The sequence below is a fragment of the Neolamprologus brichardi genome, chromosome 15 (genome assembly GCF_056152115.1).
Source record: "Neolamprologus brichardi isolate AB-2024 chromosome 15, ASM5615211v1, whole genome shotgun sequence".
Lineage (NCBI taxonomy): Eukaryota > Metazoa > Chordata > Actinopteri > Cichliformes > Cichlidae > Neolamprologus > Neolamprologus brichardi.
In genome coordinates, this window is record NC_142118.1 from 15,508,765 (window position 1) to 15,534,122 (window position 25,358).

At 37.7% G+C, this 25,358-nt stretch overlaps 1 protein-coding gene across 21 annotated transcripts in view; it reads right to left on the minus strand.

Annotated features, from left to right (window-relative positions):
- The window catches only part of ptprk (protein tyrosine phosphatase receptor type K), a 104,448-nt gene that overhangs the window by 8,611 nt on the left and 70,479 nt on the right, over positions 1 to 25,358 (minus strand). For 4 of the 21 annotated variants that reach the window (XM_035908469.2, XM_035908466.2, XM_035908467.2 and 1 more), the window contains 21 exons: positions 22,628 to 22,810; positions 21,713 to 21,832; positions 21,323 to 21,432; positions 21,010 to 21,211; positions 20,794 to 20,899; positions 20,581 to 20,653; positions 20,237 to 20,359; positions 19,835 to 19,909; positions 19,616 to 19,652; positions 13,709 to 13,844; positions 10,755 to 10,784; positions 7,833 to 7,993; positions 7,240 to 7,275; positions 4,721 to 4,732; positions 4,219 to 4,406; positions 3,683 to 3,782; positions 2,657 to 2,802; positions 1,513 to 1,530; positions 902 to 938; positions 665 to 762; positions 184 to 300 (listed from right to left, as the gene is read on the minus strand). In XM_035908469.2, coding sequence (XP_035764362.1) covers positions 184 to 300; positions 665 to 762; positions 902 to 938; positions 1,513 to 1,530; positions 2,657 to 2,802; positions 3,683 to 3,782; positions 4,219 to 4,406; positions 4,721 to 4,732; positions 7,240 to 7,275; positions 7,833 to 7,993; positions 10,755 to 10,784; positions 13,709 to 13,844; positions 19,616 to 19,652; positions 19,835 to 19,909; positions 20,237 to 20,359; positions 20,581 to 20,653; positions 20,794 to 20,899; positions 21,010 to 21,211; positions 21,323 to 21,432; positions 21,713 to 21,832; positions 22,628 to 22,810 — 2,108 coding nt within the window. The remainder of the gene's footprint in view (positions 1 to 183; positions 301 to 664; positions 763 to 901; positions 939 to 1,512; positions 1,531 to 2,656; positions 2,803 to 3,682; positions 3,783 to 4,218; positions 4,407 to 4,720; positions 4,733 to 7,239; positions 7,276 to 7,832; positions 7,994 to 10,754; positions 10,785 to 13,708; positions 13,845 to 19,615; positions 19,653 to 19,834; positions 19,910 to 20,236; positions 20,360 to 20,580; positions 20,654 to 20,793; positions 20,900 to 21,009; positions 21,212 to 21,322; positions 21,433 to 21,712; positions 21,833 to 22,627; positions 22,811 to 25,358) is intronic. The other 17 variants (XM_087851822.1, XM_035908464.2, XM_006792653.3 and 14 more) reach the window with 14 other exon arrangements.

A 25,358-nucleotide genomic window follows, 5' to 3' on the forward strand; every position in this document is an offset into this window, starting at 1 on the left:
GGTTTTGTTGAAGCTACAAGGAGGACGATAAACAAAACCAAACAAGTCTGTGTCAACCAAACTACAGCTAGAGGTGCAGCTACACCTCTACCTGAGTTTTTTTTTGCATAAATTACATCGAAGCAAAATGCAAAATGAATACAAAATATTAATTTTTGCTAGATTATAACAAGTTTTACTCACCCTCTCCAGTGTAAATGTGCGAACCACATATTCAGCGAGTGGTTCAACCTCCACAAAAGTCACCTTGAAGTCTCCATACACCTCAGCATCATCTGGCCAGTATTTATAGCACTTAACCTAGAAAAGAAAAAAGCCATGAAAAAATAAAGACAAGCTTGAATCAAGGAGCAAATATAGCTTTTTTTTTTTTTGCATAATGATATTTAACATGATGCCAATATGAAAAATGCCACTTTTAAACCAAATATGTTATACATAATTTAGAGAGTATATTTTACAGGGTTGTTGACAGAGACATCACACTTGCACAAACATTCTTGCAATTTTCCTACCTAACTGTAAATATACAGGTATTTGCAATAGCATTTGTAAATGCAGTGGACATTGCTGAATTTAATTTGGATAGTTTTGACTAAGTAATAGTAATTTTAATAAAGTTACCAACTGAAATTAACTGAGTGTAGAAAAACGAGCAACTTACCCTTCCAACCTCCACCAGATTGGTTACCATCACAATGCAGGCTGACTGTTCCTGCCAAACCATCCTCCAGAAGTCATACACTGTCTCATGAACAGGACCTACGCATAGATGCAGAGTATACTTTCACTTTATTCTGCTGTAAGCACGGTTACAATTTGTGATGAAACAGTTGCTATCCTATAAAACAGCAGTAATGCAGAATTCCTGCATGTAATTGAGTGTGGTGCAGCATCTTACCCTGTGTAGCAATGTAGTGACTTGGTCTTTGGTACCCCTGCAAACAGAACACCACAGTCCTTAATATGAGCTGAAAACATAATCGTGTCAAATTCTAAAACCTTTTATCACGGCTGGAAATGATAACTTTCTACACTAAACTACCTTACTACCTCACTTTCATCTACAACAGGAGAAAAAATCTGACAGACTGATGAAATTCTTTTTTAGCTGACTCCATACTTGAGTTGCACTGCATACTGTTGAATTCATGTTACAATGTGCAAAGTTGGTCATCTCATCATTTTTCCTTTCCACTTAAAAACTTCTACTTGACATCTACAACAACTGCCAGGTGTGCCGAGGGCTATGACAACCACTTATTAAGTTGTCATTAAAGCAATTAAGACACAAGTGGTGAATATGCAAATGCAAATTGACACCAAACAGTGAGATGCAAAGATGGTGGTTGGTGGCCAAGATGAAGTGCGATCAGTCATGCAAAGGATGCCCCAGCATCTCAAAATGGATACACATCATGTCTTGATGCATAAGGACTGGTTCGTGGATGTACAGGTGAGCAGGTGTAAATGTTCAGGGGCATTTATGAACGAGACCACAGTGATACTTACATCCCTGTACAGCCAAATCTACAGCCCAAGCCACAGGCAGAAAGAACGAGTGGAAGAAAGAAAGAAAGAAAGAAAGAAAGCACAACAATGTCAGTGAGTGTCAATCAGAAAAAAGAAAAGCTGCATTGACATAATGGAAGTTTGATCAGGACATGCAGAAAAAAAATGTGATCTAAAACTCCAAATTAGACTAAATAGAAAGGACACTCCCTAATGGAATTTGACCATCTTCCATGGAGAGCACAATAGAACCAAAAAGATTTAGAAAGCTGGCATATCACAATCTCATTTAACCACCATCACATACTGATGTTCCAGCTTTCTACGTCTTTTGGGTGCAGTTCAAATTGTGTGACAGCTGCCTTTGTTGTGCCAACAAAGATTAGGGAGTGCCCACTCTATTCATTCTAATTCTAGCTTAATGTGAGTGGTAGAATGCATGCAAGAGTTTTAATGACAGTAAATTATAATACAGTGGAGCTTATGATAAGCATACTAGCATTAAAAAAGCACAATGTGAGTCGTAGTGACTGGTGTGCAGATGATTGTTGAGAGATGACAGAAAATGGATGAACTGATGAAGACTGTCATGGGTGAATGCAGAAACAATAGGCAAGTAATAGATGAAGCAAAAGATGGAAAATTAATTGTATACAGATGTATAAGGCAGCTGAATAGGTTTGTCAAACAGTTAAAAGTGACTCAAGTCAAGAAAAATGCTAGAAATTAAGCTACCCTTAGAACCTGATTAGCTTAGCTTAGCTTAGCTTAAAAAACTACTCAAATGCACAAAACTGCTGGGTCCATCCAACAGTGACAAAACCTGCTGACCATCACCTCTAAAGCTCACTAACTAGCACTGTCACTCCTTTAAATGGATTTCTTTCTGGTCTCCTGGAAAAGGAGTCTGCTAAATCCAAATGATGACTTAAAATCCGCTATGTTGTACATATAAATCAGATAACTTATTCAGTTCTGGACAGGCAGGTGAATTGATGGGGTAATTTGAAAGAAAGACAACAAGACTGACACCTGAGACAGACACATGTACTGCATGTATGATGTGTTTTCTGCATGGCTGGATGCATAAAATGGTATGATGAATGACTGGTAGACGCAATCAAGGTATAGAGGCCTGACATACGAGCGAGGGAGTGTGGTTTCGTTGGTTTCGTTGGGAGCCAATAGTAGCATTCGATGCGTTTCCACTTACATCGATGTAGTTGGCGTTGATGTAGTCGGAGGACGGGTCGTCTTCTATGGGCTGCAGAATAACCCTTGAATGGTCATCTAAGAAAAGACAATGTAAAACAGTGTGTGAGAGAGCAGCAGAAACAGACAGGTAAGAAAGGTGATTTGCTGTTAAAGAATTATTATTTCAAGGTTTTCATGGTTTTCTGTTTTTCTGAATTTCGTGTTTTGGCTTTCTATTTTTTTATTCAGTGTGTAGTTGGGATTTAATAAGGATTTATGAAAATAATTTAACAAGGTGTTCGGTTCGGACGGAGTCACACAGACTAGTCTAGAGACAACTTGGCAAAAATCTGTATTTCCCAATCGGATGGTGAGTCAGTAGGTTTACAGTTCTGTTTAAAAAACCTTGCGATTTCTTTGGTTGCTAGCACATTGCTACAGTAATCCGTACTTTGCAAGAAAACACTTGTCTGCCAATCCTCGTTAACTACTCACTGAATGGAAGTGAAACTGTGAAGGAAGGTGGAAGATTTTTGGTGCGGCAACCTCTTTGTATTGCTTTATTCATTATTTTACATGATAATACAAACAACAGATTATATGTAACGTTCTATATACAAATAAATCACGCCAATTAAATTACAACAGCTGTCAATAAGCATGGTTATGTATGTATGCAAGTAAGTAGCATGAGACCCTTTTGTGACTCAATTTTTCTGAGTCTGGGGACTCAGAAAGAAACACAAGGAAGAGTCTTAGAGTCAAGGCAGAGGCTGAAGAGCTGATTGAGCTTTTGAAGATGTTGCTCATTGATTCTTTTGTTCTTGCTTACACAGGTGGTTTTTCTTTGGTCCTGTCTTGATTTTAAACCTTTAATTCTGTGGGCTGTACACTTACTTCTGCTCACAATTTCTTCTTCTCTTCTTCCTGTAAAGCTCTATGACTTAAAATGCAGTAACGCAGATGTCTTGCTTACATGCTATGATATTCCCGTAGCGGTTTTTGGTACGATTCTGCTCCTTCTTGGCCACGTCCCAGGAGGCCGACTGGCCCTCAAAGAAGCTCTGTATCACCAACAACACACGAAGTAATAAAAATACAATTAGATGTCATGGATCCTTAAAAATAACCCTTCTGTACTATTGCATATATCTGAGAGGAATGTGGTACTTAGGTGCTTTTCGACTTTTGTTCGACTGGTTTGATTCAACCAGCAAATTCTTATTAGACATTAAAATAAAATGACCATAAAAATGGCTTGTGTCTCATTGATTGTTCAGTCGATGGAGCAGAAGGTACCCTCAAATTAAGAGGCAATTTAGACCTGGTAGTCATTTTTTCATTTTAATGTGAGGCCAAAACATTAAATAGAGCAGTATTGATTTTAAAAATAATACTTCTGTGTCAGCCTCCACATTAAAATACATAATTTCCTGCTACTAATAATACTTTTGCCTCTTCTGTAATTAATATTACAAGCTCTAGTGTCAACAGTACAGATAATAATCTTACTTCATATTCCTCCTTGAAGCCATAGCTGTCAGATGTTTTCATTAGGTTGATGTGCTGCAGGAGATCGGCCACTCTGATGGCTGGGTGGAGCTGCCCTGTCTGATACGGAGATTCAGTTCCTTCACAGTGATACCGAGGAACATCTAGAAGCCTGCTGTTCTCGGCTGCAGAGCCAGTGTGGTTCTCATCTACAACAGGAGACAAAATAAGGTACAGTTAATTGATAATTCGCAAAATATCTTCTCTTCATTTTATTTTATCTTCATTAATATTTTATTTTATGACCCCTATAATGGGTAACATAGATACCAAAACATGTAAACTCTTATTTGTACCTTGAAACTGCACGTGTGGAAAGCTACTTGTACTGATCTGTACAAACGCAACAAGCTTTCCCAATCTTCCCAAATCTGTACTAGTTTCTACCTTACAAAAAGAAAACAGTGCATTTCCTCAAACCAAACCAAACATTTGCCACTTTGTTTTCTCAGTTTATACTCACCTGTGATTGGAACTACATGTCAAAGCAGCAGGAAAAGAAAAGAGCAAAAAGGGCTAGTCAGACTGCAGGATAAGTGGATTTGTTAGCGAGACTAAAGGTTAGTTTAACAGTTTGGATTTGTTTATAAGGACTTTCCACGATGGATGAAATGGATACAGAGAATTTGTAGATGATGTCGTACAAAAAGGACCAAAAATTGCCACAAGATGCAGAAACTGAAAAACATGAGGAATATCTTAAAATGAATTGTGAGGTGGATGTTCACTGCAATGTCATTTAGTTCACAATAAACAACCACGTTCACAGCAGATTAAAACATTTGTTGCATTCTGCTGTTCTAAACCTTTCAAACACACTGCAAATATATTTAAAGAAGTAAAACATCTGTTTTTTAAATGTGGAATAAAATAACTAACTCAATCCCCAATAAGCAAGCAAGAGCTATAGGAGTGCTTCCCAAAAATGTCTCTGTGGTGTAGTAGTTAACACATTCACCTTACATGCAAAAGATCCCTGGTTTGAGACTGGGAGGCAAGACAGACCCAGCCACGGAGGGTCACAAGCCTCCATAAGTAGGAAGGATGCCAAATCAAACAAGTGGATCCATCTGCTGTAGTGGGCAAAAGGGAGCAGCTGAAAATACACGTAAGTGATTCCCAAAGTGTGTTTTTCTGCCCACTTTGCGCACATCAAGATGTGGGCCATATATGGTGAGAGGTTAAATTGAACTAATATTATAAGCCCGTGTGAGTTATTTATTAGTTTTTATTTATTGTTATTGTTTTTATTTGTTTATATGACCTGTTTTTAATCAGGAATGTCCCTTTTATCTCATCAATGGTGGAGGAAAGGTTCAAATGGAGCAGTGACTAGCAGGTGGCAAAGCAAAGCTTTTAAGCTTTTGTACACTACAACCAAATCACTAGGTCGATATCACATCTTTGTAATGAGAAAAGAGGAAATGTTGTAAACTGATGAGAGTTGTTATAGAAGGTTTAGATTAACATCAAATATTTTCACACTGGGCTTTTTATACTCCAGGAATGGTTGTGGTATATTGCAGAAATTTAGAGGTATAATTGACATGTGTGAGTACTGCCCCTCTGATTTAATTTTATTTGGATTTTGAAACTTGTACATTTTAGGAGGTAGTTCATTTGGAGGTTATAACTGGGGTTAAACAGTTGCAGAACTTCAAAGTGCGCTGTGGTTAAAATGTGACTTGACAGTTGTAATGTACAGACTGACAGGTTAAATAATGCAGTAGCTCAGGGTTGAAGCAGAAGCGGCTGATTTCATCTTCACCACTGTTTATTAACTGACACTGTTTATTTCATCCAACGGATGCTTTTCTCTGCTCTGAGGACATGTTAGCTCATTACTGATTGTTAAAGGTTTGTTAAGCCCTCGTCACAGCAATTAACAGTAAACTTGACCCGACACCGCCTCTTAATTTGTTACTTCCTGCTAGTTCTTCTTCCTCTGTGAAGTGATTGGCCAAGACAGATTGTAACTGCAGCCTTCACTCCAAATTAAAGGCTATGGAACAGTTAATTAACACAGTTTGGTGGCACTGTGGTTTGTGAACCCCTTAAGGGTATTTCAGAACTCCACATCATGCTGCAGTGTCAACACTAGACTTAACTACAGATAAACACATTGCACTGCAACACTGAAGCTAGAGAAACATCCAACTAGCCAAAAGCTACATATTTCACGATTCAGACACTCAGAGCAGGGCTTCAGCACAAAACAAGTCCAGGGAATAACACAGATGGTAGATAATCAAGTAGACTTCTAGATCCATTGCACAGAAAAACTTCTGCCAGAGAGACAAGGCTGCAGGCACTAAGTTGTTCAGTGTTGTCACAGATTTAATCAGCAGTCATTTTGCTGTGGCAACATGACAAATTGTCTTCCTCCTTTTAAGCCTTCTTTTCTGTCATTTTTGGGAGACAAAATGGCACGGCTTAAAACAACTCAAAACTGTGGAAATAATGAGGTCTCTAAGGGAGAATGATGGCAATTACTGTGAATATCAATAACTCGCAGCAGGAAACAGAAACCATGGCTGGAATCGGGAATGACTGAACCAAAGGGAAAACGCAGGATGACAGATGAAGTGCTTAGCTGTTGGAGGGTTTTTTTATACCAGACATGTTCTACACAGAGAGTTGGCAGAAAAATATAAAAGATGAACATAAAGCTTTGCCAACTTCACATATTCTAATCTGTTATACCTCTTTAAATTTTCCTTGATTTGTTGTTGGTCATTTTTTGTCATCTTTTGAGTATTAAAAACCTAATGCTCCAGAAACATCCAAGAAAGCCATACTTTTGTCAAAGGTCACTATAACAGACGTTTGACTATATCCAACAGCTCTAGCTATAGACTTCAGTTATGGACACAAAACAGACGGGATAATACGTGCTAGGGTTACTAGCGCAAGGTCTATTTGATGATGGTAGGTGATCACTAGAGGTGATACATGTGACATATCCAACACTAGAAGTCTCACCTAACACAGCAGTGGGAACCAGAGGATCGTTGGGCACTGCAGGAGGAAACACGGCCAGGAAACATATTAAAATTTCAGATTTACTGAAGCATAGATGAGGACAACTGAGACAAATCACAAATTCTGGCAAGACCTTACTATTTTCATCATTTTTTTTTCTCATCGCTGTCATGTATGAGTTCTACATTTATGCTGTTTTGTTTTCACTGTGAGGTGTTGTGAATTGATTTACAGACAGAACCTTAACTAGCAATGATTTAGATATGACTCTGGTCCATCATTCTTTTTCCAGGCAAAACAAAATACAGGTTAGATTCTTGTTTGGCAAACAAATGACTAATTATTTTTCTGTTTATTGTTATAAAAGTGACAATTGAATAAAAAATACTTGATTGCTAAAATATTAACTAATTGCATTAATAATTGTTTGTTGCAGCTTCTGAACAAGAGCTTGGCTGTTGATAAAAATAACCCTGATCTTTGCAAAGATTCATCTCTAATTAGTGTGGACAGAAGATGGATAGGAAAACAGAATGTAAGAGCCATTTAATTACGGGTTTTTTGTTTGTAAAACCTTGATTTTATGAACCTACATCTGTTGTTGTAGTTGTGAGAGTCCATAAATGTCACAGCCATGGGGTCCTCGCCATGCAGAGTGCTCTGGTCAGCATAGCTGCGGTCCATAGCGTTCACCATGTGTGTCATTTCCTGCCGCGTTGTTCCAATGGCATCTTTACGTTTTTTTGCCAGCTTCCTGTTAGAGGGAGATAGACAGACAGTCAGGAATTGTGCAAACAAATACACAAACATGAGGAAGCCTGAAGCCACAGCAAGAACGAGAGAATCTAGCAGCTGGATCACTTTTTGGCTGAGGCTGCTGACTCAAGATGCAGAGTTTGAAACCAACAATAAGGAAATGGGAGAAGAGAAGAAAGGCAGGGAGAAAAAAAAGAGAAGAAGGAAAGAGAAGAGAACAAGCAAGGAAGGTAGAGGAGAGGCTTTTTTGTATATGGCAGCATTTAACAGGCTCAGCAAAAGGAGCAAAGGGAAAATACTGCAGCATCTAATTCAAACCAAGGAAAAATATCTTTTTTGTAGCTTACAGCTGTCAGATGAAAGCCTCTAAACTTTACCGTTCCCTCCATTTTTACTTGTATGAACCTATTTTTGTATGTTTGTGAACTTTTACTAGGATTATAATAATAGAAATGAATTATATTATATTATATATTATATTTTTTCAAATTGTATGAATTCTTTGGTTTTCATCTGACAGCAAAGTTCAGGTGAATCCCATTAAAACAGAAGCAAGGATTGAGCTAGAATGCACAGAACCCTTAAGGAAAACCATTTACCAACCAACAGTTATCACCATGTAAATAGTAGAACTTGAACTAATTGTGTCACAAATAGTCAGTGCGTAGTTATGAAGGGTGGGACACTGATTTTCAATCTCTTATGCATCTTTACCAGCTGCTGTGAATTTTAGAATTAAATGGTATTGCTTTCACAATTTGAAAAAACAAACAAACAATCAGAGTACTGAGAAATTACTTTTTATCATCAGTCTGGTACCTGATTAAATAGATATCAAGATCAAATCATTTTCATATTTAATTTTTCGGTGTTTTCAACATACAAAGTTGCAGGGAAACACTTTTAAGGACTTAATATGTCGAGCATGACACATCATGCAGGAACATTATGTACCCAGAGCCGTAGATGCACATCAGTTAAGACAACAGCTCTTAGTTATTAAATTTCTGTGCAGTATACAAGAAAATCTCTACAGCTGAAACACAGAGAGCCTATAGGCAGAGGCGATAACATCGTGTCCATTTTATTGGCTACCAATCAGTTTTTTGATTGCTGTCAAACTGATGCAATGTACAGCTCTGACTGATAGAAAGCATGCTGTTTATTGTGCATATTTTACCTCTTGACCCCAACTTACACCATCTCCACCTCTGAGATCACACACATACACTCAGTAGAAACATAGATTGAACTATTGACCAAATGTATCTACTTGTGTGTGTGTGTGTGTGTGTTTGTCATAGAATTATAATATTTGCATACTATATAAACCACCACATGCTGAGTACTTTCTCAATATGTTGTATGTATAAGAAGAAAGGAGAGTGAGATAGAAAAAGAAAGGTGAAGCTGAGACCGGACCTAGAATGGATCTCTACTGAACTACTTTTTCTTTTTAACATTGTCATTATTTTCTGATATTCACACTTGAACTGCGAATTAATTTGAAGTTCTGTATGAATTCATAAAAATGCATGAATGTCTAATGAACACGCCTAATTACTAAAATTGCAAATGAATTCCAAGACACCAGGCAGAATGTCTTCACTGATGAGGAACACGTCTAACTTCTTAAGGTGCACTGGAATAAATGGATGGCTTAGACTAGCTATGTTAGGAAAAAAGGAGACACTATAGAACCAAAATTTTGTTCCTGATAATGTGTTTTAATAGATGTAATATTAGAAAACGGCTACTTAATGGTAAACAGTAAAAAGCAGTGGTTGTAGCAAGTTCAAAAAAATTCAGCAAAGCAGTCGTCCTAGTTTGGAAAGAAATGTGTCTCATTAAACTACTCCAGGGAATGTTAAGGTACAGTCCTGCATTGATACAGATTTTTAGTCTGGTGATTGTAAATAAAAAGAAGCAATGAGTGTAAATTAAAATATCTAAGGCAGTACAAATAATTGATTCATGATCCATCTTGGTCAGAGCCCGTAATGGCCTGGGTAGAGAAAGACGTAAACCAAAAAAGAAGAAAAAACCATCATAAGAACAACCCACACAAAATCATAGACCACGTATCCCAAATAGGAAACCAACTAGTTCAGATCCACTGACGAGAGAGAGAGAGAGACACTGAACATGTGCAGCAGAGCTTTACCATGATACCTGTGACTTGATGGGCGGATGGATGATCACATGACTACATGCACACAAAGAGCTACAAGTCACAAGTGCAGCATTCTTTTTTCAAATAACACGCTCAGGCCTGTGCCGTCCCACTCTGGCCTGCTTGGGTCTGGTTTATGGCCAACTTTGGCCTTCTTAAGCCTGCTTCAGAGCAACTTTGGAGCATGTAGAGGACACCAGGGCTGAGATCAATTCACTCTCAGTTCAGTCCTTCAAATAAATTCTTGCACTCATTCATTGCTTGGACTTTTTAGGCAGGAAATCATCAACATTCTCTTAAGACAAAAAAAAAGAAAGACATTTTCGATATTTTGAAAATATCAAATCATTTAAACAAGAAGGAATTAATTGAAATCCTGAACAGATTGACATGAAAGTGAACTGACCCCCTCCCTGGTGAGGCGTCAATGAGGATGACTTTGGCTGGTTGGTCAGAGCTGAAAATGTGTTTTGTCTTGAAAAAAGTATACTGCATCTTTAAAAATAACAACAACTAGCCACTAATAATTCGCCCAATAAGATAACAGCAGCTGGATGAGCTGGTTGTTGATTGGTTGTTTACTTACAGGTAATAAGAGTATGAATAGTAGGTCCTCCTGGGGTTGTGAGCCAATCAGAAAGCAAAGAGTGAGACACAAGGGAATATGCAAATTAGGACAAAACTGTCCTGTCTCAACCAGTAACAACAAAAACAGAAGAAAACACCCTTTGATTGCTAAAACTTGAGGGTCATGCAAGGGGTGCCATATTAGCTAAAGTACCTATTTCTTACTAAGAAAAAAAAAAGAACCAAAGGCTAACGCTAAATAAATAGTACAAAACAAGCTACGAAACTTGAATAACAACTCACCAATATCAATACCAATATGCAGCCTTTCTTTTCTCTTTTCTTTTATTTTTGTGCCATTTAAAAATATTCATGCAGTATTTTAAAACTTTACTTTTTACTCTAACCCGATGGCCCGATTAGAGATTTAACCCTAATCAGCCAAAGATCGTTTTTTACGCACTCCTACAAAAAAAACTAACACAAAGCTATCCAATCTGTAAAACCAGGCAGCTCGCTTCCTGTAAAGCAAGCATGATGTCACTGCAATGTCATCATGTCCCACTATTTTAAAGATGCAGTATTATTGTTCAAAGTCGTAAAGGTTTAATGACAATGAAGATTGATCTCCCCAGAAACCTTTATGGAAGAGAAAACTATTAAATTAAAAAAAAAAAGAAAATCACAAAAATCTAGAGCACTAATGATGCATAACTCATCAAACTTCCAGTAGAAATGTGTGTAAAAATACCAGAATGAACATGTCACTTTAAGTTGTTGCCACAAATTATTTGTGTGTGTTGTAAATGGGAAGTAAATGGGACCTCAGTGTGCTGTCTTTGTGTTGTGATTCAAGCTGCTAAAACATACAGGAGCTCTTGCACTCCTTGTATAAACAGCCTTATTTTATACTATCAAGCATATTTATGTGAAATGCATAACTTCAAAGCCCCACATACCATTTACCACATACTAAATCCAATCCAATACTCAAGGGATGAAAAAAGTTAAATGAGTAACAGCAATCAAACCACTGAGTGCACACAGTGTTTCAAATACTGTTAGATGTGACAAAAATAAACACCCCGCAAAACACAGTGGTAGTAGCTCCCGCAAAACACATTTCAAATGGACCATCTACCCTACACTTTAAGCTCAGCTCCTCTGATCATCACTTACAATTGCACTTTCACACTGAAGCTGCAGCATGAACGCTGGCTCGCATTAATTCATTACGCAAATTAAAAGAAAAATATGGAGGTCAGGAGCCACAAGAGCAAAGTTCTCTGATGATGAGAGATCATTACTGGCTGTGATTTAATGTCTGTAATTGTTTTTGATTTGCTGAGTGCAATTATGATTGGTTGTAACTAAGAGACTCTTCCTGGTTACTCTCTTAAGGCTTGTGCCAAAATGCCGTCCTTCAATTTTTTCAGAGGAAAGCTAAATCTCCGGAGACGTTTTCTTAAATTGATGATGAGTCATAATAACTAATAGGTAAGCCAAACGATTTATGTGAATAGTTTTACTGAATTTTCGGGGTCTCTGTTAGTGGAAATTAATTATTCTTAATTATTTCTAATTATTCTTTTTCAAGTGTGCACTCCCTCAACTATTCTAAGTAAAAAGTTAAAATCACAGAAAAAACTAATTTTTTTTTAGGAATTGTTAATTATTACATGCATGCTGGCGCATTTACATAAATTATAAATGCAGATGCAAACACATACACATGAGCACACATTCTCCCAAAAGTAGTCAGACAAAATTTAGCCTAATGGAGCTTCACAGTGGATCCGAGACTAAGAAGGTTATATTAAAACGCTGTTTCTTCTCACTGCTTTTCCAACTTTCCAACACTGTTAACGAAATGGTAAAAATCACATTCAGGGATTCATTTATTTCATTAACGTTCTGATTATCGTCATAGTTTTCAAAAATGTCTTGAGATTATAATACGACTGCAGCAATACTGATGTTGTTGTATACATATACATATGTTTTACTCGTAGTGAATGTGGAAAAGTGGGACTAAAACCATGAATACGTCTGTGCATTTTCTCTGTATTTTCAACAAACTCTATCAGAGCTTTATTCTAACTTCTGTCTTCATCTACTGTAAAGATGTACCTATTGTAAAACATGCTCAGGCTGTAACTGTCACTATCCACCACATAGTGGAGCTCTGCACCAAATTAACAATACAGGCCAAACTGCTACACCGACACGTCTCTGGTCTCTGATTCTTATCGGAGCTATTGTGCTGTACAAGTAAAAGGTTAGATATTGTAGGAATCTGTTTACATTTCCCTTAAAATAACAGCACAACTATAAATGCACAAAACCATTTCAGCAAGCATCTTTTCCTCAGTCTGCTTCACCAAAATCTCCACCTTTGTGCAGAACGAACCTAAGCTTTGCTGCTTCTAAACTGACAAACATGATACTGTTTTGATGATTTTGATGAGTTCATTTAAGCGGTTATGATAAAGCAGATGCATAATTTCATTTTCTATTTACTTAAGATCTTTTGATTGACATTTTCTTTCACTCTACCTTTTCCTACTTTCACTTGAGAAAACAGCTGTAATGTGCAAGAACACAATACATTCAGCTCTGACATTTCTTGTACCAGATCATCAAAAACTAAGACAGCATATTTTAAACATAAAACATTTGGGGGGGTTTCACAAGCCTTTAGCCATTTGGTGGGAAATTAAACTTCAGGAAGCGATTGAACTGGTTCTGAGGGGAGATCAACATTTATGGTGGATGGATGAAAGATGGTGTTACTACAGCAAATACTGGACCAACACACAACAAGAGAATGAACTAAGAGCATATTTGTGTGTGTATGTGTGTGCACGCATGCAAGTTGGTGTGTGCATTCAATATTGGTCTTGTAAATATTTACCCTCTTTAATAATCTTCACTGAGCTGCTTTAGTGAGTATTGTTTGCAGCTGTCACTCACCTTTTCTTAACCAGCAGAATGGCTACCAGCACCAGCAGTATGAAAACGAGAACACCAGCACTAATTCCAGCGATTTTCACCACCCGATCCGTCTGCTTAGCAGGGTCGGGAATGACTTCTGGTTCCTCTGTGGCACCTAAGAAAGATGATGACAAAAGACATCAACAAGATGGGAACACAGTAACTACTAAAGGGAAAAAGCATTAAAATCACTGTCCAGTAAGAACACACTTGGGATTATTTGTGCACTCCTGGAAGTTTCAAGGAAAACTGAGTTTTCAAATTGTAGGAGAAAAAAATAAATAAATAAGACCTTGAAATGTTGCAAAAAAAAAGGGAAAATTTAAATTGCAAAGATATTTAAAGAGAGTTTACTGGATAGTAGAGGTTAAAAGTATGTTTATTTTTAACTGTTTATTAGCTAACCAGCTCCTGACCAGTTGATATTCTTCCTAGAGACCGGGGTACATATGTTTAAAAAAAATGTCTAGTTTCCACCGAAGTAAACGTTTTTAAAAACAAAGATGTTGTGGTCAGGCTCACTAATATTCAAACTCTTTGGAGGTTTTTAGCAGATACACCTATGGTATCACTTTGAAGCTCCTAAATCGTGCGTGTCCATGCTGACCACCCAACCACCTGGTGGTGTGATGACAATACCCCATCAGCTTTTTACGACTGAGGGGTAAAAAATAAAGAAGAGGGGAGAAAAGCGCCAATGACTCCTATGTTATGAGTTTCGATGTTGCATATTTTGCCCACCAGAGGACTCTTTTAAACCTCCCAGTTGGCAACACTGAACCCCGCAAACACAACAACCCACTGATCTGCGCGGAGTTGGGCAGAGCATAAGATGAATAATCTACAACTTGGTCTAACAGCAAATCAAGATTATCTTAGTAACAACTTGTTATCTTAGTAAGGACATATAAATAACTACACGTAACAAATACCAGGGAAACCAAATATAAGCCAGTATTGTTCTTCAGAACGCTATATCATTCGGACTCTTGTGAAAAGCTCCTTTTTATTTTCAAAACAGCATTCTGAAGAATTAACTAGCCAAATAACACGACCAACCATTTAAGATTTCCAAGAATATACAGCTTTTTCAAACCTAGTCACATCGCTAAACTTATTACTCTGTTGCACTGACTGTAAGGCATATTTAAAAAAGCCCACGTCGCCTCAGGCTAGAAAAGTATACCATCTAAGGAAATATGGTTGTTTTTCTCTTAGGCTGCCTTCACATCAGACAAAATCTAGGTGATTAATTACTAAGGTTCAATTATCCCTGTGCTAAAGTTCAGGCAAATATCAAGCATCTAAATATGCCTTGTAAAGAAAAGTTAAACAGCTGCTAGCACAAATGCCATGGCAACTGTCATTCGAACTGTAAATATAGTCAAATATTTCATTTTGGGGGTAATCTGGGTTGCATATTTAAGTACTTAAATCAACAGAAATTTCTTCATTAATATGGTTGCTATGTAATAATGAAACAAAGAGATTGCTTCTACAGCTTGAACTGTATCTGAACATTTTCAGAGCAGGTGTTTTAAAATTGATTCAAGACCAAAAAAAAGGCTATAAAAAGAGATGCATTTCTTGTTGAACTTAAAAAATACAATCCTGTAAAAAAGCAGTGGTAGAGAATCAGTGGAAGCTGACAATGTCTAACCCTGGCCTATACCAGCTTCTGTAGCTGGGTCAACTGAGCTAAAAGCACTCACCTTAAACAGACATCGGCTTCTCATTTATTTAGTTGCATTATACATGATGGAAAAAGTACTACACCGAACTGAATCATCAATCAAATCTGACTCCCAGCAGCAATATTCAAACATTCAAAATAAACATCCCCATAAATGTACACTATAGTAATGAAAATAACCAACTGAATGTCTATGTGTCTTCTCTGCTGCCTCTTTGGCATCACGGTCTCTTTAGAAAATGCTTTTAAAATGCAATTTAACTGTAGCTGTCCAATGTTTCTGCACCAATGTCACCATATATTGCTTGTAGCCGAACTCATTTCTGCTTCTGATGACTTCAGAGAATTGACTGAACTCCCTGATTTCGTCTGTTTTGGAAAATAATTCACCAGTGATGTTTCAAGCGGAGTGTAGGCTGCAGGGCTTAAATGCTGTTGATCATGGACAGAAAGTCAACAGAAAGACAGAGAGCATCTGTTTTCAGGCTCCCAAGCTCTACTTAGTTGATGTCATCAGCACAGTTCATACTGCAGCGTAAGAACATTATCATGTCTTATGATAATCCAAATAATCCAACTCAGTGACATATGCACAAAATTCATCATAATGCAATACATGCATCAAACAACAATCCACTTCCATTATCAACATAATAAAAATAACACACAAAAATAAAACATTTTTAGTAATGCCTTGACTTCCACAGCCCCACATCAGTCTTAGCACCAAACCAATTAATTCCTAATGCCACTCAACCTAAAGTAAATAGGGGTCTATTTTGAGGTCTATTTTCATTGGTGGATAAATACCTATTTGGTGCTTCAGTGAGTATTTACAGCATTGGGATGGTGTTTGTGTGATCAATCCAAAATAAAATACAGTACCCAAAGCAGTGAAGGATCATTGTTGCTCACTAATGTGATTTTAATAGTTTTGGAGCCTGGGCAGCAGAGCTCCATCACACAGAAAGACTAGAAGAGCCAAGGCCAACGCCCTCCCTCGCTCACAATTATCAAAAAAAGCAATCCAGACCTGCACCAAAACTTAATGGATTCTTCCTTCATCTGTCATGTTTTATGAAATTTGGACTAGTAGTTTTTGTGTAATTTTGCTGACAGATGAACAAACAGAAACAGCATACCTCTATCTCAGCTCTCTGTCCGGGCAGAGGGATGAGATAAATCAAGCTTTTACTATGCAGCCAATACTTACTAGGTTTATTTATGGTAAAAAGTAAAAATCAGGATATTTGAAAACAGAGAATGCTTAAACTGATTATGCAGAAAACTAAGTGTAAAGTTTTATGCTGTTTATATAGCTTAACCACATCTTGGCTTAATGACATTATATTGTCTTTTTTTCCAATTTTGTGATTTTTCTTTTTTTTGCACTTCTATACCGGCAAATAAAGGGCACTGCTGAGTCGCAATGGAAGTAGCTACAAAATCTGTTCATCATCTTAGTGCTGATGTACGAAGGCCAAACTTTATTTTAGATGACTTCCACATGGAACGTCTCACTTCATATAACTATCCAACCAAGAGACTATTAGAAGATCACACAGATAAAATATGTCCAAACAAGACACACCAAAACAACAACAATAATCCTTTAAGGGTTCTCAGCCTGACCTCATAATGTCTGCGGAAGCTCTTAATGTGTGTAAAAATGATTCAGGTCAGTACACTAACACTCACAACTTGCCTGCACACAGGCGCACAAAACGCCCTGCGGCAGGAATGACAATACACAATACCCCAAATGACCTACTATGACCACCATCACTTAATCCTCCCTCCCGGATGCATGGTTGAATGCACATAAACACACATGCAGAGAGACGGAGAGAGTAAAGAAGACACAGTGGTCTGACCTCTCGATCCATTAGTGTGTTGGTCTCTCTTATTATAAAAATCTGAAATCCCCTCTAAAGTCGTTCGGCTTCACTCAGATCTCCCTAGGCTAGAAAGACAGTGTCATTTTATTTTAGCAGCTTTTGGGCAGAGTGACCACCTGTTCAAGAAACTGCAACCACCAGCAATTCTTGAAGTATATGACCCTGCAGAGCTAGTGATTTCACACATTTTTGCCTATTTTAGTGTGCAAACGTCCCACCTATGAGACAACTTTCTCACCCTGTACTCTTTGACGTAAGGAGAACAAAAGTGAACTTGTATTATCTGTAGGGCTTTCGTGATGAAGAGGTATGTTTTATTTTACTCCAAAGAAATCCAATTTTAATAAACCTGACACTTGGAAAAGCACCACACGCCACAGAATTTAAAGTCTGAGCTAGTTTGGAATGCCCTCTCTCAATGGGTCCACATATAAATATTTAATCAACTTAACTTAACCAGCAATGATCATTCATTCTATGATCATTAAGGCTGATTGTCCTCAAAATGATGTCACTTTTATTGAGTAGCTTTATGAGCTGTCTGCACTTGAAGGTCAAAGAAGAGAAGTTCAGAAAAGCATTACACTCCACCTTACTTTCTTGCTACAATAATGCACATTGTGCAAGAAAAAGGACTTAATTCATGAACTGATTCTATTTCCAATCTTATTAGTTTTCTGCGATATCTGATGTAAAACTTCTACTTATCACAAGTTTTCATACTGATATTAAAAAGTACACCAAAATAACAAAAACACTAGAATAATCTATGGAGATTAATAACTACACAATAATAATACTACTAAGTTTCTGCCATGCTTTAAGGAATTATGTTCTGCTTTAATCCTTAATAAAGCAATAAAAAGAAGATTAGTGAACTAATAATTTAATAATAATTTCCTCTTAAAATTGCTGCATCACTACATTTGTGTTGTCATAAAAACAAGAAAAAACTGGTGTGAAATAATTATAGGGCAGTTATAGTTTTAGCAAAAGTGGGAACATTTTGTATTCATTTAAATTTTCCACCTCCTTTTACCTTGTAGTTCTACATTACAAGTCGAATAAACACTGAAATGCCTGGGCAGTCATTTGAAGCTCAACTCTGCTGGTTACACAACAGTGTGAGGATGTCAGTTTCATTCAAAATATAATGTGTTTATCCTTGTTCCTACTCCACGCAGATAAACTCTGATCCATCAGCCGCATTTCTAAAAATCTTTCCTCAAAACAGTGTGTGTGCTTTTTTGTGCATATGCGCTTATGTGTGTAGTGCCCGGGGATTAACTCCACACCGTTTAAAACCATTTGATAATCTATTAACATGGCAAAAACCTGGTAAAGACCTGACATTTACACTCAGTGCGCACCAACACGCATTTCTTTCAACGCCATGCAAAAGCGCAATACTGTTTTCTGTAATGCTCTTAAACCAGAAACAATTTCCATTTGACAAACCTCCATGGGAATAAAGGGCAGAGCAGAGGAAAAACACAATAATAAACTGATTAAGGCTGGAGTAAGCAAAAATCTTTTGGTGTCATTGGACCAAAGAAATGCTCATAAACCTTTTAGCATATTGTGGGAAATAAATTCGTGCACCTCCCCTCCACTCCGATTTCACTCTTTATAAAGGCTGGCTTGTAACAAGAGACTTTGGCCATTCACAGCTGGTCCCTTTAGATCAGTAGAGTAGTTTAAAAAACAAAAAAACTATGTAATGGGAATAAGAGCTTCATTGGACTCGTGTGAGTATTTTCAGCTGGGAAAGTGGGATTTTAATTCCATGTGAATTCCAAAGTCAGCAATGACTCACTTTAAAACAGAAGTGTAAGAAGTATGTGAATGGGTCCGTGCTTGTCTGGTGGGACGAGGATAGAACAAAATAGCAGAGCTGCAAGAGCTGCATTCCCCTTAAATTTATGCCAAACCCTTGAAGGGGACCTATTACACTCCAACACTTTACTCTTGGACTCTACTACACCAACATTACATTGTTCGAAATCCAAATATTCCACATTTCTCTAATGCTGGGACCTGGCATATCCCCTTAGTTTGTCTGTTCTTACACTGCAGTATGAACTATTCTGATGCGATGACATCAGCTAAGTAGAGCTGAAGCTCCTATTCCTTAAAGACCACCCTCTTTTTAGGCCAGCTTTCTTCTCACTGGCTGCCCAGGAGTTGCAAGATTTTTTTCTCTTTTTTTGACAAAATATTTTGGAAATATTTTTAGCATTGAAGCTGTTCCTAAGAGTTAAATTAAGATACTGTTAAGGTCAAATGGGTTCTTACGTTTAGCTGCCAGCCTCAGACACTGTGTCTTTGTTTCCTGTGGAGAAGAAGACAGAAGGAAGAAACCTTAGTTCCACTAACACACTACAACACGAACCTTGCTCTAAGCATTTAATATTAAATACTGTACATAATGAGTGTACAGAAGCTGTAACATAATGTAAGTCTATGAGTGCGCCTTTTTGAACCTTGTTCAAAAAAATTAAATACACAGCCTACCCTCTCTGTACTGCTGACAGCTTGAAGATAAATGTTGTAGTTCTTCCTTGGAGCCAGGGGTGGATTCCAGAAACCCTGAGGAAAAGAAAGAAGGATCAGTTCACACATGTCTACGATACATTTACAGATTTTCAACAAGCAATTTTACTTTTACACTTGGCTGAGAAGGATATCGATATGTAAACATTCAAATTATGTAGCCTTTAAAAAGTATTGCATACAATGTCTATGAACTTTAAGTCGTATCGTTTTTAAAAATAAAACCTCCTGCATAACAACAACTGCCTTCTAGTTCCAGTGAATGTGTTGTGCTGCCATTTACTTCTGTATTTCAAAATTTTGGATAAACACATCTTTTCAAGGCATTACATACATACGGTTTTGTTCAGATAAAAGACTTGCCTGATACGTCTTGTTGTCTCCCACAGTAAAGGGAAGTGGTTCAGGCAGGTTGCTGGGGGACAACTGGGCGGCATAATAATAAGGGGATCCACCGCTAGATGCACTGTGGTAAGAAACTGGGACCTGGAGAAGATGAAGATACGTCTATAAATGTAACTTCAATTAAATGTAAATAAAAAGAGGTATTTTAATAGCAGCAATCCAGGAGTCAACAAAGCCCATTAATGGAAATTTATTGTTATTTTTTATTCAACTTTTAACAATGAATAACCATTTACGCTTATAAGAAAAGCTGTAAAAGGGGCATGGGTTTTCAAACATACGTAAAAAGGATTAATAACCACCTGATAACAGTCAGACGAAGCCTGACGGCGTGTCCGCTGAGGATTCACTTCTTCCACCACAATCTGGTACGCACTGTAGACATAGAGACAATATGAGTACAGATGTAATTTTGGTTTTTATTATTTTACTAACACACACATGATTAGTGAAAAGCCTTTGACTGCTTTTGTCATGTGATCTATCCAGTTTAACAGATAACAGAAGTGCTGTACCTTATGGGTGCTCCCTTAGCCTGGGCAGGTTTGAGCAGGACAGTGATAGTTGTCGCAGTTTCATTCAGGAAGGCCTCTTGACCATCGTACTCGTCTATTGTCGGAGCTGAAAAGAGAATATGAGGCTGCATAAGTGTAGCTCTAACCTCTTGCTGTCTAAATGCGATATTAAATTTTTTTGAGTCAACAGCACATATTAAAATTTATTTTTTCCACCTGAAATATTAGTTGTCACATTGAGCGTGGTTGCAGGACCGAACCCTTTAGAGGTTGATGCTCGTATAGACAGCTGGTATGTGACACCTGGGTGGAGCTGAGAAAACATGTGATGGGAGGCGTTTGAAGGCAGTGACACTGTGAGCCCTGGTCGTTGCAGAGGCACCGAAGGGTCAAACGAATGCACGCCACTGTAGCTGATCTGAGTTGGAGTAGAGACAGAGAAACCATTTTTTATTTTTTATTTTTTTACATTTTTCTAAAGGATTGCTGTGTTAAGTTTGGCCTCTACAACAGCTGCTAATGATAGTACCTCATACTGTATAATGACTCCATTGGGTTCAGTTGGTTCCTTCCAGGAAAGACTTATTGTTTCTTCAGATGGAGTAGCTTTAAGTGACTGACTGGGAACTGGACCAGGAACTGTTAACACACATAAATTCATGCAGTTCTAATAAAATCAACAGTATAATGTTCTGCAAATGAGAAACCAACTGCTAAACATAAATACACAGATTGAGAACAGGTAGCAGTGACATTCCCAACACATGCAGAAACGAGTTACAGATACTCAAAACATCCTTTGTACAAAACTCCATCCCTTATTGAAAAGTTTGCTATATAAAAAAAATACATAAAAATGGATAAAAATGTTTGAAATGGGGAAAAGAATAAAAAAAAAGGTGTGATACGTGTATCGTACCATCTTCATCGGTTTGTATGATGGTCTCATCACTCTCTTTCCGTCCCTCCGGATTAGTGAGAATCATTTTCAGGCTGACGTTGGTGTAGGGCGGCAGGTTCCCCACCAGGTGGCGTGGTGCTGAGAACAAAAATGGGGTCAACATAAACACGCTGCAGAGTAAAATTTCATAACATTTGCTATGTATTTAGGATCAAAACCAATTTTTCTCACTCATTAATCTGCTGCTGATTTTATAATGGTCTATGTAATGTAAAATCAGAACTTAAAGTGTTTTTAAATGTATTGTTAGGTGTGACTAATAGTGTGAGAGCTAAAGGCAGTTTACCACTTGTTTGCTTTCACTGTAAAGCCTCATATTTCAAACGAAGGAACAAGAGAGCTGTTGTCATCTGTCTTGAACCTATATATGTAATTGATTATGTAAATATTGGCTATCACATTTCTGTCAGTCAGCTACTACATTTATTGACTAACGGATCAATAGCTGAGCAGGTCAAACCGAGTGTATGAGAGACATGACTTCAACCAATAATTAATTATTCGTTTTTCAGGGAATGATTCCAACTACTGTACCTACAATCTATGTCCATTCCAATATTCTTCAACATCAGTGCTTCTGATATTATGGCTGGCTTCAAAATGAAGTGGTTGTCAATACTAGTGTGAAGCTCACTGTGAATAAATGATCCACTCAAATTTGAAATCCCGCTGAAAGCAGACACCTTTTTATTATACTAAATTTCAGCACTTTTAGGGCTGTTACTTTATCAAGTCTTTTTGTACTTCTTTACCCATGTCACAATGAATAAAAAGCAATGTAACACTAGAAAACACCACGACTTCAAATCCTGCATCAATGTCAGTAGCACAGTACAGTAGCACCTTTAAGGTAGGAAGAAAAGTAAGTAGTACCTTTAGGGTCCATGTCCAAACAGTCAGCTTTGCTACGATCGTTGGCAGTCATGTAATGGTAACAGATGGTAACGTTAAAGGTGTGACAGCGGGTGATGTTGTAACCCAGCGATTCCCAGTCCACTGCGATCAAACGCGACCTGGTCTCAGCAATCTTCAGCCTTTTAGGAGTTCGCATGGGTTCTACAAAAAAAGAGAAGAAAGAAGGTTATATGTGATTTGTGTATCCTTAAACATGTTGATATAGATCTATATTTTTTCCACTACTGCAACACTCTAATTGCATCCACAGGTAGGACAAAAAAACCCAAACTATTATGCTTTAAGTAATTAACATTTGAGGAAGCTTTTGAACTACTGCATTTCCATGAAGTAACTATGTTGCCAAAATGACCAAGAGCTCTGTCTCAACATTTTTCCTCACTGGACTTTACAAAAACCTATTTCTTTACCACCCTTGTCATTCAACTATTTCTCAAAAGCAATAGCTTCCATAAGGACACGTCTTTTTTTTCCTGTCTTTTATGTGTATTCAGACTGTTATTGTCAATATAATCAACTTTCCCTCCTTGCTGCCCAGGGCTTTAATTACCTTAACTGGCTCATTTAGCTGGATCAATAATCCCACAGTGCCTACACACACACACACACACACACACACACGCACACACACACACATCCACAGAAGAGACTATAATCACAAGGCTGTGCTATTCCTCCTCTACATTCTGCATGCAAGAGTCCTGCCTGTGAGTCCACTATATGCCAGGGAGTACATTTAAATACATATATTTCTACCTGCTTTCTGATGCATTCACCTTAAAAGCCTACCTCAGATACAAGAAATAGCATTCAAGCTATGTGGCTATCAATCCACAAGATATTGTTTTCTTTTGGAAAACAGAAGAAAGGTAATATCTTTAAGCGCTGCCAATTGCTGTCAAAGAGTTATTTCTCTTTCTAACTAGAGAAGATATCCATCAGTCAAGGCAGATTCCAGAGGATGTAACAGTCTATTGAAATGCCTCTGCCACTCTACCATCTTCCAGAGTAAAGCATGATAAATATTTTTGAACTGAAGCACAATATAGCTAGCAGCTTGGTGTATCCTCAGGCACATTGGCATAGATCTAAATCACTAATAATATGTCACTAATAATTTATTTATTACTAATCATTTATTATATAAATAGACTTTTAATCCTAATGGGTCAACCACTTGAGAAAGGCGGTGAAATACAGTACACTTCCATGTTGCAACACTCGTCAAGTATCTTATCCAAATGCTTGCTATTTTTAATTAATTTGGTAAATTCAGGGACTTTCTGTTCTGGATAGTTTAATCAGTTTAAAAAGTTCTCGATGTTATAATCAAAATTATCTTTCTAATCAGGCTCAGTACTTCTAATACTTAAGAAATGCCTTGATTAACTCTGATATTGATTGGATGCATTGGTCTTTGACATCGCCAGAGTGAAATACATTACTGGGAAACAAAGACAAACTTAATGAAAACCTTTGTTCTCTGTTCTTCGTCAAAAATTGAATTCACGTTGACAAGCCTATCACCTGTTGATGTTTTATTCCTCTTTGATCCGGTCTAGCTGTAAACCACCTGATTCCTTATGTCCTTCCAGGATTTTTTAATAAAAACAGCTCACCTTAAATAGAGACACACGTCTCTCCCCAACCCCTCCTTGTCCTGCTCTGTGTTTTTCCCTGGGTCTTCCTCTTTCAGAGGAGACTACACAAGGACACAAACTTGTCGCTTCTTCTGACAACCCATTATCTGCCTGTCACTCACACACACACATGCACGGAAGCTCACAGGCACCTACACAAACACACACACCCACTCACACTTTAGATTGTGACTGAATCAAGATTAAATCTGGGCAGAGCCTTTATAGGTGTGCGTGTGTGTGTGTTTGTGTGTGTGTGTTCATCTCAGTAAAACTTCTCATAATAACAATTCATTGTCAAGGACAAACACACAACTCTTACATACACTCAACAACACAAAATGCAGTCATGCTAATGTTTGCGTAATCCTCTAAACATAAATATGTCACTAATAATGTGACAAACAGATGGACAGAAAATGAGGAATAGAAGAAGACAAAGGGGAAGAAAGGCTGTGCAGGTAATTGTCTGCTGAGAAAATATTATTGCTGAACAGCATGTGTGTTAATAGCTGAGGGGTCAGAGCATTTCATTTTTGCTTCAACCTGTTATTGGATGGTTGACATTTAAATAGAGCAAGACAGAGACCACTGGTTTCGCTGTCTTCCTCACTTGTCTCATTTTCTTCTCTGTGTCTCTCTCCCTGTTCAAATCAATAGTTGTGATCCTCACTATGAAACAAGCTATTATGACACACAGGTGCATACACACACACACACACACACACACATGCTCACAGTTAGGGCAGTGTAATAAATTACATTGATTTCAGGGTCTCTTGATGCTAACACTGCTTCACAGTAAGACAGTCTTCCACGTGGAATTAAAACAAAATATATGACTGGCTGCCTGTCACACAAACACACATGCACACAGTGTCATATTTCCATCACTTCAGGGGGCATTACATTCATTTCCTGGAGACTTGCCCTAACCTACCATCATAACCAGTTACCCAACCCTAACATTAGGCCCTATAATTTCAAGATTTATTATACTGGGACTTTGTGTCCCCAAATGGGAGGTGGTTCCCCACAATGTGAATGTG